Raw genomic sequence first — 18881 nt, 5'->3', positions numbered from 1 at the left:
TGCATCTCTACCCTGATGGCCTGAAGTGCCATAGGCCCACCAAGCTCAAAATAATTCACTGTCCCCTTAAGCAGCTTGCTGCTGGGGACTCCATAGAGCTGCCTTCCATCTCCGATGCTTCCAAAGCACTGGAGGGGCCCAGTGGACTAGATACTTGCCCATACTGTCCCACACACCCTGCCAGTCACGACTGTCCAGCCTTGGTGAAAACCTCTTGGTCCCCCTATATCATCGTCTAACCCCAGACAAGACCCAAACCTGACTCTGCTTAACTTTTGAGATCAGACAAAATGGTGGTGGGTAAAACACAGTCTGTGTGTGCCAACATGCTGATCCCCATCACAATCAGCAGGCAGGTCCCAAGGATACCCAAAGGCCATTCAAAACCTTCAGAACTCTCACACGATGCTGCTGTACTTGTCACTGGGGCTGGTGTAGCTGCTGTGCTTGCCGGCTCTCCCACCGCCAGCTTCTCATTTTCTGAGTCCAGATCTTCCTCCTCTGCCTTGCTGGGAAATGCTGCGTGGTCTCCTGCATCCTCCTGGGGCTCGGCGGGCGGCTTCCGGGGAACGCTCTCGGCCGTCGCGGGGCTGGGCTCGGCTCCTCCGCCGCCTTATCCCGCTGCTCGGCAGCCGCCTCCTTCCGCTCCTCGACCGCCCCGACCTCCTCCACCGGCAGCCGTCCCCTCGCGGCCTCCGGCCCCGCTCCCGCCGCCGCTTGGTCCCCGGGGCCGCTCTCCTGGGCCGCTTCAGCAGCCGCCGGCTCCCGGGGCCGCTCCCCCTCGGCTCCCCGCAGCCTCACGAAGATGGAGAGTAGGGTGAGGGCCAGGACGGTGAAGAGCAGCCGGACGGCCAGGTACAAGTCCACGGCCACGTCCGTCCCGCCCTGCTGCTGGAGCCCGCCCGTATTACAAGCCATTGCCATAAAGCACAGTGAGACAAGAACCTTAGCCCAGGCCCCACACTTGATAAACGCTAACACAGCAAATACCGGCTCTAAGTAAGTTACAACATTCTGAAGCTGTGAGATCAAGAGAAACAACTCTGAGAGCCAGTAAATCAGCATTGTGACGAGTGACTATTAATCCGGTCAGATCTGTTGTTATCTCAACCCTTCGTGCCCCACTTTGGGTGCCAAAAAGAACTGTCATGATTTAAACCCAGCCAGGCAGAGGGCTCGTTCATTCACTCCCCCCCCCTTCTTGCTCTCCCCCTACTCCCGAAGGGACAGAGAGGAGAATCGAAATGAATGCAACTCCCATGGGTTGAGATAAGAACAGTTTAGTAACTAAGGTATAACACAAATCACTACTGCTACCACCAATAATAACAATGATAAAGGAAATAACAAGGGAAGAGAATACAACATCTCACCACCAGCTGACCCCCCCCCCCCCCGCCTGACCAAGCACTGACCCATACCTCCTCCTGCAGTCCTAGCCCTTCCGCCTAACTCCCAGTTACCTCCTGGACATGACGTGCTGTAGGTTAGGTCAGGTGTCCTGTCTCTGCTTCCTCCTGGCTTTCCCTCCTCCTTGGCAGAGCATGAAGCTCACAAAGTCCTTGACCAAACCAGAACATCATTGTTATTAGCTCTGTTCCCAGGCCGAAAGTCAAAACAGAGCACTGCACCAGCTACCAAGAAGGAGAAAAATGACTGCTGCTGCTGAACCCAAGACAAGACCACACAACAGTGGGCTGACAGTGTGAATTGTGAAATATCTTGGAACTTAGATATGAAGAGCAAAGTTTTTGACCGGTCTTTGTTGATAGAGTGCTGTCACTGTGCTTGATCTTCATGTTGCTGCTGTCCTGCCTAAGCATGGGGGGGTTTGATTTTTTTTTTAGTGGTATTAAAGATCTGTTTTGCTTTTAATTTTTTTGTGATTACAATTCTAACTTCTGACCTTGCTCCCTGGGAAGTATCACAACTGCCAGGCTTCACTTGGTAGCTGTTTTGTTCGGGGGGCAAGTTAAAGGTTTCCTTTGTATCATGGCGATTCGTTTAAATTGCTTGTGGATCTCCACAATGATGGCACTACGAAAAGGCAAAGTGATCTGTCACATCATTTCGAGTATGGTTAACACTAGATTGTCAAAAGATACCATTCAGTTGTGGTAGGCTTGATTTCTCTGGGGAGTCAGCATGTTTCCATCGTTTAAATACGCATCTGTGTGAACTAGTTCCTCATAAATAAAGGGTGAATCTTTAGATTAGGACATGATTTACCAGCAGTATTCATGTCTGTCATTTGAAGGAGAATTAATGGTCATGCATTCCTCCACAACTGCTGGCTTGGGTAGCTGGCTGCAGCTGGGAGCCTTTGGGTTTTCTCTTTTATGTTTGAAAGGAGTAGCCAAGAATGTTAGGCATCTTCATTGTCAGCAAGTAATTGTTAGTAAAGCTCTATGTAGCCATTATTTTCATGCTTTAAGATCTGTGTACTACATGTGTAACTCTAAATTTTTTTCAGTTATTTTTAGGCAGTGCAGTTAAATAATCTGTTACTATCCATACGTACATAAATAGACGCTGCTTCGGGTGCTTGCTGCAGGTCTGTGTGCACTTCGATTCATGAGGTGCATAGGAAAACTACAGCCCTTTTAAAACTAACCTGGCCATGGCCAGCATAAGCATCATTTATGTCCCGCTTTGCAGATGCATTTGTTCCCAGTTGGTCTTGGCTGTGTGTGTCATGTGTGCAGACAGTGCCTCTGCCATGGGAAACCCACAAAAAACATAACTTACTTTTTCTTAATGACCTGTTGTAGGCAAGAAATAAACCAAGAGGAGCATTTTGAGTTCATGTAAAACCTTTTTGTGGTATTCTAAGAACCCAGTTTGTCAGGACATGGAAACATTAATGATCCTTCAGTTATATAGGGGAAGACAAAGGCCTGCAGGGAGCTACAAATTTGAGTGTCATTTACTCCAGATTACAAAGCTGTCAAAGCAGAGCTCAAGAGGATATGTTTGTCAGTGATAATAAGGGAAATGTGGTGCATCAGGAAAATAAAGATCTGCTTTGGCTGACAATGGTTCGAAACAAAGGTTCTGAAATAATTAGAGCCATTGCTTTATAAAACCCTCTCACACTTTTCTTCTTTGTGTTCCTCAAGCTTTCAGATTGTTTCTTAGTTGTCAGCAGAAAAAGCACCAACAGGTGCCACTTCGTAATGAAAGACAGTCCAAGCACAGCAGGGTTTGCATCAAGATTTCTTCCAACTCAACAGGCCCTTTTTCTCAGGGTTCTGAAGGGGACTCTTCTAAATCATTGTCATGTCCTGCTAGTAGTGGTCAGGCTCAGGAAGAGTGGGAACATGCTGCAGAGCATTCAGAGAATGAGCACAGCCAATTAATCAGGCTGCTAAGCAAGGAGCACAAGATTTGGGCTGCATTTGAAGCTCATCAGCCACAGGGCATAGAGATGACAACTTGCTGCTTTCCTTCGGTGCACTAAAAAGTGCAGCAGGCTGGGATGAAAACAGGGCTGCTTGCTTATGAATGTCAGCATCTGGCAGTGCTATAAAAAAAAAGGGCTTTTCTGTTTTTAGCGGGTAAAAATGCAATTTCAGAGCTGGAGCTCATGTGAAAAGCAGGCTGCCAGCATCTTTGGGTTGTGATGGTTTATTTTCCTGCTTCTTTGCTGAAGAATTCTGCTTGCATCAGCTATGTTTCTGCTCTTATTTGTGCTTCATGGCTGTCATGTTATTTCTCCTCAGATGGGTACTCCACCATCGATCACCGGGACAAGGAGCGCAAATACAAGACCAGTGATAACACAGGAGATGCCTCGGAGAAAGAGCCTTTAAAAGTGAGCTTCCTCTTACTGCTGAATGGTAGTTAGTGCCTGTAAGAGAAAGGAAGCCTGGTGTCCTCAGCAAGAAATACAGGGTAGTTACTCACCAGGGGGCTGTAAAGGAGCTTTGGAGTTTATTTTGTAACTCACCCCTTGGCTAACTAGAAACAAAACCAAAACGCTGCTTTCCGGCGTGGGAGCAAATGCAGGCAATCACTGTATTCTTGTAAAAATAGAAAAATGTTTGTTCTGTCACCCTTGTCCAGACAGCATTCCCTAATCCTAAAGTGTGTAACTGTGCTCAAACTTTGTTCCGAGAATAGTCACTTCACATTGTCACACTGCTTCATTGTTTTGACCAAGGGAACTAGGTGTGATCTTGGGTGTCTGTGTGTACATCAGGGTGGTGAACAGTAGTCTTTTCTTCAGCACTCATTCACAGTCCTGATGGGCACGGGCAAAGGAGATGGAGAGAGAGAGACATGCATAGTCATGTGTGGCCTTCTAAAACAAACTTGGGCAACTTTCTAGTTAAAAGAGTCTTACTTCACAAAGCTCTGTCCTGTGGGTTGTGTGCAACTGTGGCTCTGTAATTTCTGTGTCATTGCTATAGCTTTCCAGTAGACCTTTTAAAGAGAGTTTATTAATGCTGTGGCCATCAGTTCTCCCTGGCCTCAAAACAAGCTTGTTTTCCTCTGGGGAAGTAATTTGAAGGAGAAAGAAGAGGATTCGTTGAAAACAAGTCAGTAGTAGGAAACACTATTGTTAGTCTGTAGAAGGCTGTCCTTAATAACCTTCAGCATGTTGCTGATAAGATCAGAAAATCCAAGTGATTCATGTTGAGTGAAAACAAACTTCAGTAAATTGAAAGGAAAACCCACTGTTGTTAGGGACAAGAGAAGTAAAGATGTGATTTGAAGAAAAATATTTCTGTAGATCATGAACTACAAAGGTGACCTGCTGCATCAGTCTGCCTATATTAACTTGCCTGGTTGTAAGGCCAGAGGGTAACCTGAGTTTGGCCTGTGGACACATCAGAGATATGGGCTGCCATGCTGTCGACTGGGTAAAACTGAGTAGCTGCTACTTGTACTTTTCCCTGTGCTGTGAAACAGAAATGTGTCTGTGGGGTCCTCTGGCTTGTGAGCTGTTGGATAACTGTGGCTCTGAGGCTCAAGAGAGGCCAAGAACCGTGCAGGGAGGTGCAGCCTTTGGCTGTTGCAGATGCTTTTGTCAGTATTGTGCCTTTGCTGATCTTGTTTCTTCCTTTACCACTAATTTTCCTTTGTGCTTCTTTACAAGCTGACTTGTTTGGTGGTTTTGTTTTGATTAATCCGCTCTGTTTTGCCTTTAACTCCTCACCTTGTGCTGCAGAATGACACAAATAGGAAAAACATTAACAGGAGTAACAGGGCTTCGGTGAATCTGGTGGATGCCCGTGACATTAAACCCCAGCCTGTTGACTCCTGGGTCTAATTTGCATGCATGGTAGGTCCTTTTAATGGTAATTGGTGCTAGTGATTAACTTGTCTCATGCATGATCTGTATCGCTGTGAAGGCTCAAGGCTAACTGCTAACTGGGTCCTTTCAGACAATTGAAAATGCAGTTTTAAAAAGCGGTGTTTGTATTATTCAGTGTATCTTTAATGAAATGCAATCAAACACCACTGTTTCATTAAAAAATAACCTGTCAAATAACCAGGCAGAAAATTAATATTGTGAATGATTGGTTGTCAGCTGAAATGTGAAAGATTTCTGCTGTTAGGCAAAGGGAATAATTTTTTTAATACTGTGTTCTGCTTCCAACCATGTTTTTTCCCCTCTATGCTCATTATAAGGATTAGCCTGACACTTAAGGAAAAACATATCCTTGACTATTTATGGAAGTCCCCCGAGGTTCCCATGAATTGCACAGCCCTGCCCAACTGCAGGAAAGCTGCTGGTGCTACACAAGTTACTTTGCAAGGAGAGATGATTTTGAACACACAATAAACAATGACCCACAACTCCCACTTCTCAGTTCTGTATTTTATTTTTCCTGTCACTAAAGAAAGGTGCCTTTTTGTTGCTTTCTTGTTCTGTGCCTTTGCCACGTGCCAAGTTCCTCAGTATTGTCCCTGGCCTTTCTTCACTCCTGCCACTGCTAATCTGTCTCCTGCTGTCTTGCTAGACAGCCCTCTACCCTGGTTATACCTTCTGGCACTCCATCAGATGTGATGCTATGCTTGGAACAGCAGGTTTTGTGCCCGTGGCTATGGCTGAAGGAAAATCTTAGTGACTGTCAGGAAGGCACTGGGCAGGTTTCCCATCAGAGGAGACAATAGGCCTTTGAAGGCCCAAATTCCAAAACATGGAGCATCATCCACCCCCATAAATTTTACATGGAAATCATTTGTATTAGTGGGAGAGAAAATTGTGGTTCTGGGTCGTAGTGGTGGATTTTCCACACCTCCCCCTCTCTTTCTTCTAAGAGTCTAGTGTAATTGTGAAGTGTTTACAGGTTGTTTCTGCTCTGGGTTGGATGCACCTGCCCAGAGCAGTCTTTCAACATTGCCAGGTATTCTTACATAGCCATGGAACAGACCTGGCACCGTTGGCTTCCCATAGCTAGTCAGTACTGCACAGGCAGCCTGGTTGGCTCAGCCAAAGAGCTGCGGTAAGTGTATGTGAGTAGTGCCTGTGTACTTCACTCCTGCACTCCTCCTCTGAGCAGTGAAGGCTTACAGGTGGGGTACAGACTCTGCTCGTTTTTTTCACAGTCATACCCTTTAAGGAGCCCATGTATTGGGGATAGGTTGGCATTTCCAGTTGCTGTCATACGACAGGAGATCACCAAGGTCATGTTACTTGCTGGTATTAATCAGTTTTGACTTTTATTTTGCAGGGCTAAAGTCCAACCACACGGTGTTTTTTTTTAATTGAGGGGAGAAACAAACATTGAATTGACACAGAGGATCTCATCAGTCACCACTGCCATTCAGATTTGGAGGGCGCTGCATCACTGACCAGGCTGCAGGTTCTGGGAGAATGCGGGGAGAAAACACAATGACTTGACAACATTGCCAACCCCGGAGCACCATGCCTTACAGTGAGACAATTTGCTTTTTAATTCAGTTACATTCCCACCTGAAATAGCCACCACCTCCCCCTCCCTCCCACTCCTGCAAGAAGAAAGCAAGCAAGAAAAGAGAACCCAAGCTTCCATCTCGTGGGCTGCGTTCTTAGGTGACTCTTAGTGTGGATGGTGCCAAGTATGAGAAGTGAAGGTCATTTGGCAGCAAAGAAGACAGCTTCTCAAGTGAAGGAGAGACTGAAATAATATCGTAGGTGTAGCCATGAAGATAATAGCACTTTTCTGGTTTGGGGGTCATTGTTTTGGGTTTTGTTTGGGGGGATTTCTTTTGAACTGTGAAGCTAACATTTTTAAAAGCTTTTGGAAAAATGTTTAGGTTTTCTGTTATTGTTTCCACAGAAAGTGCAGGAATGTTGAGTGGGTTTATTGGATTTCAATAAAGGGAGAAAATGCAGAACAGAAACTATTAAATGCTGCTCAGATGAACTGGAGAGTGGACGGCAAAACTGATGCAAGCTTGTATAATCTGCTTTTAGAGTAAGCTATATCATTCACAGTGCTATATTATCATTATAATCTGGTGTACAGTACTTTTGCCTTTTGAATTCTGTAATGGCTCTGTTTTTATTTCCACATATTGAAAAGCAGTTTATTGAAGGTTTCAGTGTCCCTGGTTCAGAAATCTCTGCTGAGAATGGAGTTGGCTGGCTTTTTATTTTCATGTTCTCAAAGGTTGCAGTAAGGAGCTTTTACATTTTAGATGTACCAGTATTGCATTGATGATGATTAACAATTTCTTTTGCCATAGCTTTTAACACAGTGGAAGGAAATAGGAGCTTTTTTGTAGGGTGTCTCATTTTGAACACACTATAGATTTTAGATGGGTCTGTCACTTACATTTGATAGTAAATTTGTTGCTGTTGGATCCATGATTGCTGTGGGCTGTAGATCCTGATGAAGAATTGCCACAAAGGGAACTGGTTTGGCAGTTTTTTATATCATCATTATTTCTGTGTCCCTTTGGTTTTGTTTTGACATTTTATGTTTCATTTGGTGTGAAAACCACCCATGTGCAATGGCTCTCCTAAAAGATGCCAAGGCCTGCTTTGTGTGAGGGGGAATTTTTCCCTTATGAGAACATACTCTGCATGTATGGTACCTGGTAACACCGTGAACTAAATGACTTCAGATCACTGATTTTCTCCAGGCATTGGTCAAGGGAGGGCAGCAGATGAGAATAGGAAGCAAATGCCTCACTAATGGCATTAGAAGACTTTTGCTGATTTTATTTGGTTGCAACTGTTCTGTGATTGCCACATTTAGTTTTAAACAAGCTCCTAAAAAACGGTGTGACTGGAAAGCACAGTTTTGAATCTAGCAAACATCGCTTGCGGTTTTCAGTGCCTGCCGTTTCCTTTGTAATTAAAAAGGGGAAATACCCAACAACCTCATCTCTCCCCAGATATACTGTAATAGCAAACACCTAAAATTTTTGTAAAAAAACATTTAAAAACTAAAAAAAAAAGGCAAGTACCAAGAGCTTTGTATCTTCTTGAGTATATTAAAAATTTGACATGAATACATATATATAAATAAAAAAAATCTATATATCTATATATATATATTGTTGTGCAGAGGATAGGTTAACAAAACCATGTAAAGTAGTTTGCAAGAGAGGGAAGCATATGTTGATTCAGGGAAAAAGACTGATGCCAGAAGCTGTCAGTGATTTGGATGACGTGTGTGCTCCTTCACACCCTCCCTTTTTTGACCCTCATCTTCCAGGTACGTTGCAGTGGTCACATCTGGATCCTGGGAAGGTGAAGTTGCTTGGAGCAAATTAAGGTAGCAAAGATTTGGTTTTTTCAGCTGCATGAGAGTCCTATTGGGCCAAAGATGCTCAGCAGATCAAGGGAAGCAAAGAGATATGTCTGTGATGATCTGTGTCGGGGCAGTGTCTCTATGTGTAGACATGAAGTGTGGCAGTGAAACCAGATAAGTAGTCTGACTGTATATTATATCAATGGTGCTCTTTTCATACTTGTTCTGCCAATACGCGGAGACCCTTTTAACCAAGCTACACAGAAGAGTTTTATATCACTTTTGGTTATGTACTTGGTGTATTCTTTTTGTATATGAAAGGATTTTTTTAAAAATGTTCAGTAATTAGCAATGGAACCTGCTTTGTAGCTGACTAGAACAGTGTAAGAGAAGGGCCGTGCTGTCAGTCTGTCCCTGATCTACTTCAAACCATATATTTACCAAAGGAGTCTGAGCAAAAGTTCACTTAAAATAAAGACCTGACTGCTGAAAGGAGTCTCTGCTAAGACTTTGTGATTTAGTTATTGTACAGATACTTCAGAGCCAGCAAGAGGTTAACAGAGAAAATTGCAGGAAAGGGGAAGTGGCTGGGGCCAATTATGTCCATGACCTCCTATCCCAGATATCACATGGCTCTCAGTGGGGCACTCAAAATCTGGATTGGAATCTGTCATTAGTGGCCTGAAAACACTGAGGAGTATTTGAGAGGCAAATTCAGACCCTATCCCACTTGCCCCCAGAAATCCATTCTATATTTACACCGCATCCTGTGACAGGCAAAGCTCCCTGTCAGGTTAGATGGGTTGCCCAGGGTCATTGTAGCAAACTGTTCTTTGTTTTCCTGGGGGTGAGTGTTCATGGCAGCCAGCATGGTTGTGAGCTGACAACATGGCTTCTTGTTGCAGAAAAGCAAAGGATGTAGGAAGTCAAATACCAAGTCTGTGGGCCAAGACTTCCCCTGGGAATCACACATCTTACCCCCATCCTTCCCATGCCTTACAAAAACAGCTAATTGCCCAGTATGTAGCAATAACCCATCATTTACATTACTGTGGCTTTTTTTCTTCTCAACAAACTGTTGTTCGGATGTTGAGGAAGGAAACTGGATTGGGGGGTGATTTGCATGTGACGCTATCACCTTGTCTTACCAGCCCACCAGCTGAAGTCCTAGGCAAGATACTTTGAAGCAGGGCTGGTGATTTAATGTCCTTGATTTAATGCCACAAGCTCGGTGGTGGGATGTGTGCCCACCCCTACCCTTAACCTCTCCCCTTGTTGGTGAAAGTGTTTGACTGTTTGAGCTGGGATGTTCTGGGATGTGGGTGGATGAACCTGTAATTGTTGTATTTTGGCAGTAGGGACTGTATGTAAAGAAGGGAAAGTGGCAGTGTGTGTGACTAAAGCTGCAGTAGGGTCTAGAGTATCCTGCTAAAAGGCAGGCAGTGCTTTTTAGGGCTCAGGTATGTGACCTCCTCTTTTCCTGTTGGATCCACTGTGAAAACTGGAGGGAACCTGCCTGCAAATGGCTGGGGAAGAAGAGATTTCTACCTGCAGAAATTCTAGTGGGATGGTTGTGAAAGGAAGCAGTGGTGTTGAAAGCCTCCTGCTAAAGAGGAGGAGGATATTTGATGGCCCAGTTGAGGGCTGAGATAACACAGGGGAGAGGGAAACTCCTGATGCTGTGCAGTTACTGCAGAACTTTCTTCCTGGGGTTTGCACATCTCCCAGCATCCTCACTGAGCTGTGGGGGTTTAAAAAAAGCCACTGTCTCAAGATTCCCCTGGAGAAGCATCAAGTTTGGTTGTTGAGTGCGTGAGCAATTGTACTTGTGCTTACAGCTTCCCAGGTTGGTCTGTCTGTCTGCAGAACCCGAGGAGGAGAGAGAAAAGGCAAGGCTTAAGGACATTTTGTTTCCGTCATGGAGTTAAGTAGCAGTTTAGCCATCAGTGTAACTTGACAACTCAAGATGTGTTTCCAGCTTGAAATGCTCCCCAGAGAACAGCTTGGGCAGCCACAGGTCCTGATCTTCAGTGTCTTCTGGGCAAAATACCTGCCTGTGCTAGTTCTACCCTTGTGCACTCAGACACCGATTCTGAATGCGGTTGTATCAGGAAAGCAAATCTTATCTCTGTTGCCAAAACATCACAAAAGGGACTGACTTGGGGACTAGGAACTGCCTCACTGTGACACATCAGGGGGTGGCATGTTTGTAACAGCAGATTGGTGAGTTCTTGACAGCTCTGAGTACTTTTCAGTAGTGCTTTCTAGCATGCAAGCCTTGTGCTAGCAAAGCAGTTTTTACTCCTTGAGCAGTTCCACGAGGTTGAAGTTGGTGAGTTACCTTCTTGCTTGCCTTAAAGTTGAGCATGTGGGCTCAGCTGCCTGTGGGTGGTGCACGTTAAACCCTGCGAGTAAGCAAAGCTGCAGAAGCCAAGTGGGTGCATTAGAGTGGTTAAAGCTGCTTCTGCTGTGCGACTGCCTGCTCAGTGACAACCAGTGTGCCAATAACTTCAGCCAGCAGTTTTGGGCTGGGACAGAGTCATGCTCTCACAGGTTTTGAAGGTGTTTATATAGGTGTAGTTCCTTGCAAAATTTCTTTGTTTTGATACCCCTAAAATCTGGTGTTTCCTTATCTTTGACAGAGAAATTCTCTGGTTTATTGGTACAGTAACTAATCTAGTGCATTTAAGGGGAAGCTGTTACCAACCTTTTTTTTCTGTCTTAAGTTTTACATCAGGGTAGGATGTTCTGAAGTCCAAGGTGAGGAGGAAGCTAGTGCAGATACTACAAGGCCTGCCAATCTGGTTCTTACTGTTCAGAAAAACAAAATAACTAGACTAAGAAGCTTACTGGTAATTAGTAGCTAATGTGTTTGTAACTATCATGTGCCTTAAAATTTTCATGGTAGGAGAATAAAAAAAAAATCAACAATGTGTTTTCTGTAATACTGCTCAACATTCTCTCTGTAGTTTAGACTGGTGGGATTTTGCATTGTATTTACACTGTACTATAAACTGAAACACTTAGAATGGTTTGATTTTACAAGTATGGAGAGGAAAAATAAAAAAGGTGGATTACGCTTTTCATAGAACAAATGTTACCGTGACAGAATGTATTATTATTATAGGATCTTTCCATAATGCAGACAAGTAGAATGCTTGTTAGAAACCAGGTATGTAGGATAACAATTTGGTGTGTTTTCAATAAACCATGCCTGGAAAGAATACACGTGCCATTGGTTATCTTTTTGTTACGTCAGGTACCTCAAATGTTCTTTGGCTTTGGAACAGCAAATTTCTGTGGCAGGGGATTATTGAACCCTAGTTCAGTTCAGTGTACTCAGTGTTAGTAAAAGGTCAGTGGTAGTGAGGGCAATTGGAATATCCTCCAAACTTACTATAGCTGAAAATATTTTGATTCATTGCCATATGCTGGAGTTGCAGCATGACCCTGAACTGTTGATCATGGTGGTTTTGTCCTTTTTAATATACACCTGTATTTCTGTGGGAAAGACATCTGCATCACCACTCAAAGGCCTGCGCATTTGGGACCACAAGCCTAGCTTGCTGATGGCTTTTCCATTTGGGAAGTTAGTAACCTTTCCTAATTTGGTCATAAAATCCATGTAACTTTACAAAGATGTCCCATTTCTGAAATATGTGTAAGTATTCTCATAAATGTAAGAATAACAGAAAATCTTTATTGCATTGATGTGTGCCGTTTGGTTGACATAAGAAATGGTTATTTTGGAAGTGTGCCAAATAATTTACATTTGTTGCTATGTGGGGGAGAAAAATCCTGATACTGAGAAGTCAACCATGTGTTTGAAGTAACAGCTGGTTACTGACAGATCTGAATTCTTTTTCAGACCGCCTTCTCCTGGCACATTCATCTGTGTTGGTAAGGTCAGTAGGGAGGCTGCACCTAAACACATCACAGTGACCGCCATGCCTACATGAAGCGTGGCAAACCCCAGTAAATCTTGACATAGTGTCTGTCTTACAAGTAGAGTGGAGGTCAGGTTTTCTGTGAGTGGAAACCTAGTAACAAAATGTGCCATGTGTTCAATTCCTGATTGTACCATCCACAGCACTAATGTAAGGTTCCATTTACTCACAAATGCTTGCAAGCAGCACTTGAAAGCTCATCTTAGGCTTGCCTTCCTTCTTTATTTCAGATGTCCTGAATGCATCCTCAGCAGCTCTGTAAAATCATCTCCAGGTTCTGTTCTTGCAGCTGCAGGATTTTGTTTCACAAGTGCTCTGGCTTAGCATCGTACTCCTCGGTATTGTCAGTGTTCTGCTGCAATGAGGAATCTGTTTATTTCTTTATGGATACACTAACACAGCAATGAAAAACAGATGCTGTAGGTAAGGTACTGAGCTAAAACAAATATGTTGTTTCTACAACTGACCTTTTGTAGCTGTCAAAGTGATTTCATTTCCAGCTTATCACAGGTTGGGCACATGGAAGCAGTGAGTTCTGCAGGTGAAAGGTTAACCTGGTAACAACGGGTAAGAAATATCACAGCCCTCGTCTGTTCCAGGTTTCAGTACTGTCTTGGGGGAATATTCTGTCCATAGAGGTCTCTTCCCCAGTGCTTTACTGTGAAGGTCTCTGTGCACCTGAAGCACAGGAACGGCAGAATCTCATTCTGGTACAAGCTGACAGAGGCGTTTTTTGCAGTGGGAAGTTGTTTTATAATGGCATTGTTACGTGTAGAGCCAGAGGCAAAGACAAACTTTTACTATGTTTAACGTAAAAATGCAAATGTAACTAGCTGTTATTCATAAGATACCTTATAACTAATTCCTAATTGATTGACTACTCAACCAAGTAAGCATGCATCACTGCATTATATGTATTTTGAATGACAAAACCATGTCCCTCTGAGGTAACAAAGAGGCTCTTGCAGAAATCAGGCCTCTCTTTCAGGTGTTGCCTGAGTCATGAAGAGAACCTAGAGAGTAGCTGTCATTTGGAGAACAGATCTGAATTACCAGTATTTGGTGGGATCAACCATTTGTGACGAGTTGTGAGAATTTGCTGAAGGCAATGTTGTGTTTTAAGGGAGTTCTTTCCATTGGGAGCTTTCTATCTGTGGTACCCTCTCAGTGGGTGCTCTTTAAACACATGCTTCCAGATGCACAATTGCACACCCGATTTGTGAAAGAACAGGTTGTGTCTTCTAATTGCAATAGGCTGATGTTGCAGTAACACTCAGCAGGTTTTTAGGATATATTTGAATTGGAAGATCCACTGCCCACCTTTTGCTTCTGCCAGAATTCAAAGCATTACTTTATTCTGAAAAGTAACTCTTCTCCCAGGGCGGTTTCACATTTATGTGTCAGTGACTCCAGATCATATTTGCTTAACTGACCAAAAGCCTTTTTTCTAGTTGTCAGTCATGCAAACTGAGTCAGGCTTTTTCCTTTTCATCCCTTGCCACCAATAATTAAGGGCATTTCAGAAGTGTGGTCAAGTGGAAAAAATGTTCTTTGTGTGGAATTTGGTAAATAATCTGATGATACACACACTGTGGTTATTTTCACAGTTTTCCATGTGGGAGATACTTTCTAATGAATTAAAATACCTCTTCTATACAAAAAGGTGGCTGTTATATTTGCACATATGTTACACATGCATTATTCACTAATGCATCTCTTGAAATATCCATGTTAATTCAACAGGTTCCCTGCTTCCCTGATTTTCTTGATAGTCTCTTGGACATTAATTTTGGCCATTAACTAGCAGTAGGAATGTATTTTTCTGATCCTCCCTTGTAAAGTGGAGAACATTTTACCCATTTACTCTTTTCACATCCTTCATGTATCTGAGACTTTGTTTTGTAGGTGTGAAGTACCCTGCTATAGCAGAAGTGTCTGTTTAGGTGCAGAGGTGTTTAAAGCTAGAAACAAAAGAGGATTCTTTGGAGTCATGACCTTAGGTGTACATAGAAGAATGCCTGTCAGCAGTATGTATCCTGATTTCCCAGTATCATAGAATCATAGAATAGTTCGGGTTGGAAAGGACCTTAAGATCATCCAGTTCCAATCCCCCTGCCGTGGGCAGGGACACCTCACACTAAACCATGCCACCCAAGGCTTCGTCCAACCTGGCCTTGACCACTGCCAGGGATGGGACATTCACAGCCTCCCTGGGCAACCCATTCCAGTGCCTCACCACCCTTACAGTAAAGAATTTCCTCCTTATATCCAATCTAAACTTCCCCTGTTTAAGTTTTAACCCATTACCCATTGTCCTGTCACTACAGTCCCTAATGAATAGTCCATCCCCAGCATCCCTATAGCCCCCCTTCAGATATTGCAAGTTTCCAGTATGCTCTGGAAACTTGTGCATGTCAGTCTGCTTGATGGTTACTTTCTTTTGCAAGTTTTGCACAAACTCCTTGGAACCTCCTGAAGTGACTTTGAGTTAAGCCTGGACACTAAGAGGACTTGGTGCTGAGCAAGCTTACAGAATAAATCAACTTATTCACAGTGTGAGATGGAAGTGTTGGAGCTCAGAGTTTGCTCCTACACAGGACAGCACAACAGAGTCACAAGGGGCTGCCTGCATAATCTAATCCATTATAGTAAATCTTGTTTTTCTCAATGTGACAGAGTTTAAATTGTTGAAGAAACTCTCATAATGTGGCCTTCTCATATTGCTGTGAAATGCACACACTGTAAGCTGGCTGGGTCACTGTGCTTTGCTTGGTCCATTTCTAAATTGCCTGTCACCTGAGTCTGTTCTAGTTTTCCTTTATACTGTGGGGCAATACTCTGCTAGGCTCATGACTGGTGTCCTAGAGGTGGATTTTCTCTACCACGTAGGCCAGGAGAGTCACCACTTCAGTAAGGTGAGCGGTAAAAGGAAGAAGCTGATAACAGGTCTGAAAGAATCCGTAATAGGAAAATGGGAATGGTTCTCCCTGATTTTTCACTCTCATTTTCAATTGTTAGATCTTTCTGTGGCTGTTGCAAGGCTGGAAATTCCCAAGTGCAGTACAGAATTCATGGGAAACAAAGGAAGTCACGTGCCAGCTCTATTGTTTTTTAGGGTTTATTTATAAATGCGACCATTGCCTCATTATATAATCACAGCAGGACATGCCAGAATGCCAGTGGATTTATGCATTGTTCAGGTGAGTGAGAGATTTCATATTTGGGTTGTTGTCTTCTCAGGGACAGCCCTCACTATTCCCATAGTGTTAGCAGCACTGAGATTAACCAGGGTGTGCAACACCTACTTGGTAAAACCTGTTCTCTCTGGTCTTTATTTTTATACAGCATCTTAAAACATACACAGCACTTCAGAGTAAGCAGCTTGCCTTGTTCCTAAAAAGCACATACAATGTCTATACAATATAATGAGAGGATAAGTAAATATGAGGGGTAAACAGCATTTTCCTAAGGTCAAATATTAACGTAGTTTTGGAGGTTTTGGTGTTTCTTTGGAAAGAGCCTGCTCCTTTTGTTCCCTGTCTGTTAGTTTTAATAGTTTTAACCTATTTACTATTCCAGTTTTCCCTGCCTCTGCATGGACAGATTAATGACTTTGTCTTCTGCAAAATTCTGTTCTGTTTTCTCACTGCATGGGTCAGTCTTCCTTCAGTCCATGCCCTTCTCTCTCACATAGCAGTGGTTAACTTTTGCAGTAACGATGCAGAAATGTATCTCAGTGCAATAGGAACCTTCATTGCATTAAGTAGCATGCTGGTAATCTGGCAAAACCAGGGCTCCTGAAATGGTCTTCTCACAACACACATGCTTTTTTTCCACTCTTGATAATGATTACTCAGGTCAGCTTGGGGATACATATCTTCAGAAGTTGTGGCAACTTTTTCCACCTCACCCTAAGCCCAAATCAGGTTTGAGTTCAAAAGAACAGACTGTGTTGTTTGATGACCTGTTGGTCAATGCAGTGTGCAACACCTTGGGTTTGCTGAATTATGTGAAACAATGGAACAGACCTTTGAGCTGTTACCCTACTTCTGATTTTGTTTTCCACCTGGTCTAAAGTGATCTCCACTAGCACTTGCTTTAAGTACAGGCTCCAAAATACAAAAAACACCCCAAAATATAAAGCATGGAAAAATTAACTTGTGCGGTTGCATTTACATGGTTGAGTATTAATGGCCCTCTTTATCCCAAAAACACAGCCTTTTCCATAGCATCATCAGCTTTCATATATTCCAGATGAGATGGGTAGTTAGTGCATTGGAAATGGGAGTTGTTGCGGACATAGTTAAGGAATTCTGGAGCTCCTGGGATGATGACATTGTCGGCCAGAAGAACCGATCCCTTCCTCAGCAAGTTGCATTCCTAGAAAGAAGAGAAATTGCTTCATGGTGGCTGTTAAGCAGACATTGGCTTGAATGTAATGTGCTTTCATGTTAAACCATGTCATAACCAAGTGCCTGCATCCAGAACCCCACCGTACTACAGGTATGGAGGGAAGAAAAGACATGGGAGAATCTGAGTAACTCTAATCCTTTGTGGGCATGTTTAATATGCTAACTTTTAAACAATCTCATTAGAGATACTGATGACATGTTGGATCATTTGGGTCCTGAAATAGCAAATCAAGTGAAGTGGTGGTGTGCAGTTTGCTGCTCAGATCATTTCCAACTATGTCTACATGACCAGAAAGATGGTTTTGTTTTCACTCTCATGCTTAAGTTTGAAAACTTTAATATGGCATAAAAATACTGTAGTAGTTGTTAAGGTCCCCTGAGAGACTGGCATGGACCAGTCTGCTTGGCCAGTCTCAGCAAAACTCCAAAACATCTAAATGAGTAAGAGATTTTCTGTGCTTGTTTTCCTTTCACCCTGTACATTCTGCCACTTTGTTCAGGAACCGGGCATGAAGCAGGGCTTTTGCACAGTGAAGATCACTGACACATTTCCACGAGGCATAATTAACTTGTAATACTCACTTCAAGTACAATGTTTATCCTCAGTTAACCTACAAACCTAATTTTTCTTGGTGTTTTTGTCTAGCAGAAGTTGCTTATCTGAGCTTACCAGCTGTTTTAAAACAGTCTGTAGTTAATCAGGCTGGTTGTTATCCCGTGGTTACAGGCAGCAGTTGTAGCCAAAACGGGGGGTGGGGTGGGTTTTGTTGCTCCCAATCCATTAGAGAAGTTCTGTTGATGAGGGTGCTGTGGATAATGTTCAGCTTTCCGCTGTTGCCCCTGGTGACCCCATACTGGTCAGCATAGAAGAAGCAATTTTAGAGACAGCAAATACCCTCTGGTCCATTTCTATTGCAGAGCTTATAGAAGCCTACAGGTGACAATATGCTGTATATTCCACTGGTCACTAGGATTTCAGATGCTTTTTTGTGTCAGGAATGCTGTCTGGGCCACTTCTGGTGTATATTTCATTTGAATATTTTACATTTCCTATTGGATATTCATATTGCAATACATGCCAAAATTGCATGTTAGAAGGTCTATAACAGCTAAGAAAATGTGATTATCTTTTCCTTGTAATTCTCCTCTTAATTTCATAAGGGATTTTTGCAACTTTGTATCACAGTTGCATCAGACTGACCACTATGATGGAGCTAAACTACCTGTTTGTTTTGGCTGTGTTGTGAAGATTAAGCTCTGATAAGGAAGCACCAGCTCTTCCCAGTGGAAAGAGCTCAGTCATCCTTACACAGCCAGTTTAAAAGAAAACATTCTCTGGGCACAAAATAACTGTAGGGAGGGAACAATTTGTAAATTCAATACTGGCTGTCCGTAACACCAAACAGATTTTCTTTTCAACAGCTATCTGGAGGACAGGCCTGAAATTAAAAACCAGGGGAGCCTGGATGAGGAAATAATGTGGATTTATTTGTGAAGAAAACAATAGAAAAGTTACACTTCCATGCATACAGGCAGTGTAGACAATCTTACCAGCCTGCAGCTCAAAGCTAGGAGAGTGTATGTGCTGTGTTGACAGATACAGATGTTGTCAATCTCAGTTATTTAACACCTGAAAATTCCTTCTTATCCAGAAGTCCTCTGGGACTTGCTTCATCTGTCATTGCCTACTGCTGTTACACATTTTGTAATGCTTATAGTAATAGTTAAGGCAGGTTGGGAAGAATGAGTGTAATTTTTCCATAGTCAGGACTGGAGACAGTTGGACAGCAGTTCCCAACAAGTGCCTGACTGGGGCAGTCTGCACTCCT

The 18881-nt window shown here is 43.2% G+C and overlaps 2 protein-coding genes across 11 annotated transcripts in view; one reads left to right on the top strand and one right to left on the bottom strand.

The window, feature by feature from the left end:
* ARVCF (ARVCF delta catenin family member) overlaps positions 1 to 11917 on the top strand; it is a 285157-nt gene extending 273240 nt beyond the window's left edge. For all 5 annotated transcript variants that reach the window (XM_062631457.1, XM_062631456.1, XM_062631460.1 and 2 more), the window contains 3 exons: positions 3723 to 3814; positions 5174 to 5287; positions 6684 to 11917. In XM_062631457.1, the coding sequence (XP_062487441.1) occupies positions 3723 to 3814; positions 5174 to 5275 (194 nt within the window). In that variant the 3' untranslated portion in view covers positions 5276 to 5287; positions 6684 to 11917. The remainder of the gene's footprint in view (positions 1 to 3722; positions 3815 to 5173; positions 5288 to 6683) is intronic.
* A 3825-nt stretch (positions 11918 to 15742) lies between these two features.
* The window catches only part of COMT (catechol-O-methyltransferase), a 363876-nt gene continuing 360737 nt past the window's right edge, over positions 15743 to 18881 (bottom strand). For 5 of the 6 annotated variants that reach the window (XM_062631499.1, XM_062631496.1, XM_062631497.1 and 2 more), the window contains exon 5: positions 15743 to 17020. In XM_062631499.1, coding sequence (XP_062487483.1) covers positions 16841 to 17020 — 180 coding nt within the window. In that variant the 3' untranslated portion in view covers positions 15743 to 16840. The other variant, XM_062631494.1, reaches the window with a different exon arrangement.

The sequence above is a fragment of the Pezoporus occidentalis genome, unplaced genomic scaffold (genome assembly GCF_034315485.1).
Source record: "Pezoporus occidentalis ecotype Australia unplaced genomic scaffold, CSIRO_AGI_Poc_V1 ctg37, whole genome shotgun sequence".
Classification (NCBI taxonomy): Eukaryota; Metazoa; Chordata; class Aves; order Psittaciformes; family Psittacidae; genus Pezoporus; species Pezoporus occidentalis.
Note: the sequence above shows the minus strand (reverse complement) of the source record. Positions and strands in the feature narration are given on the sequence as shown.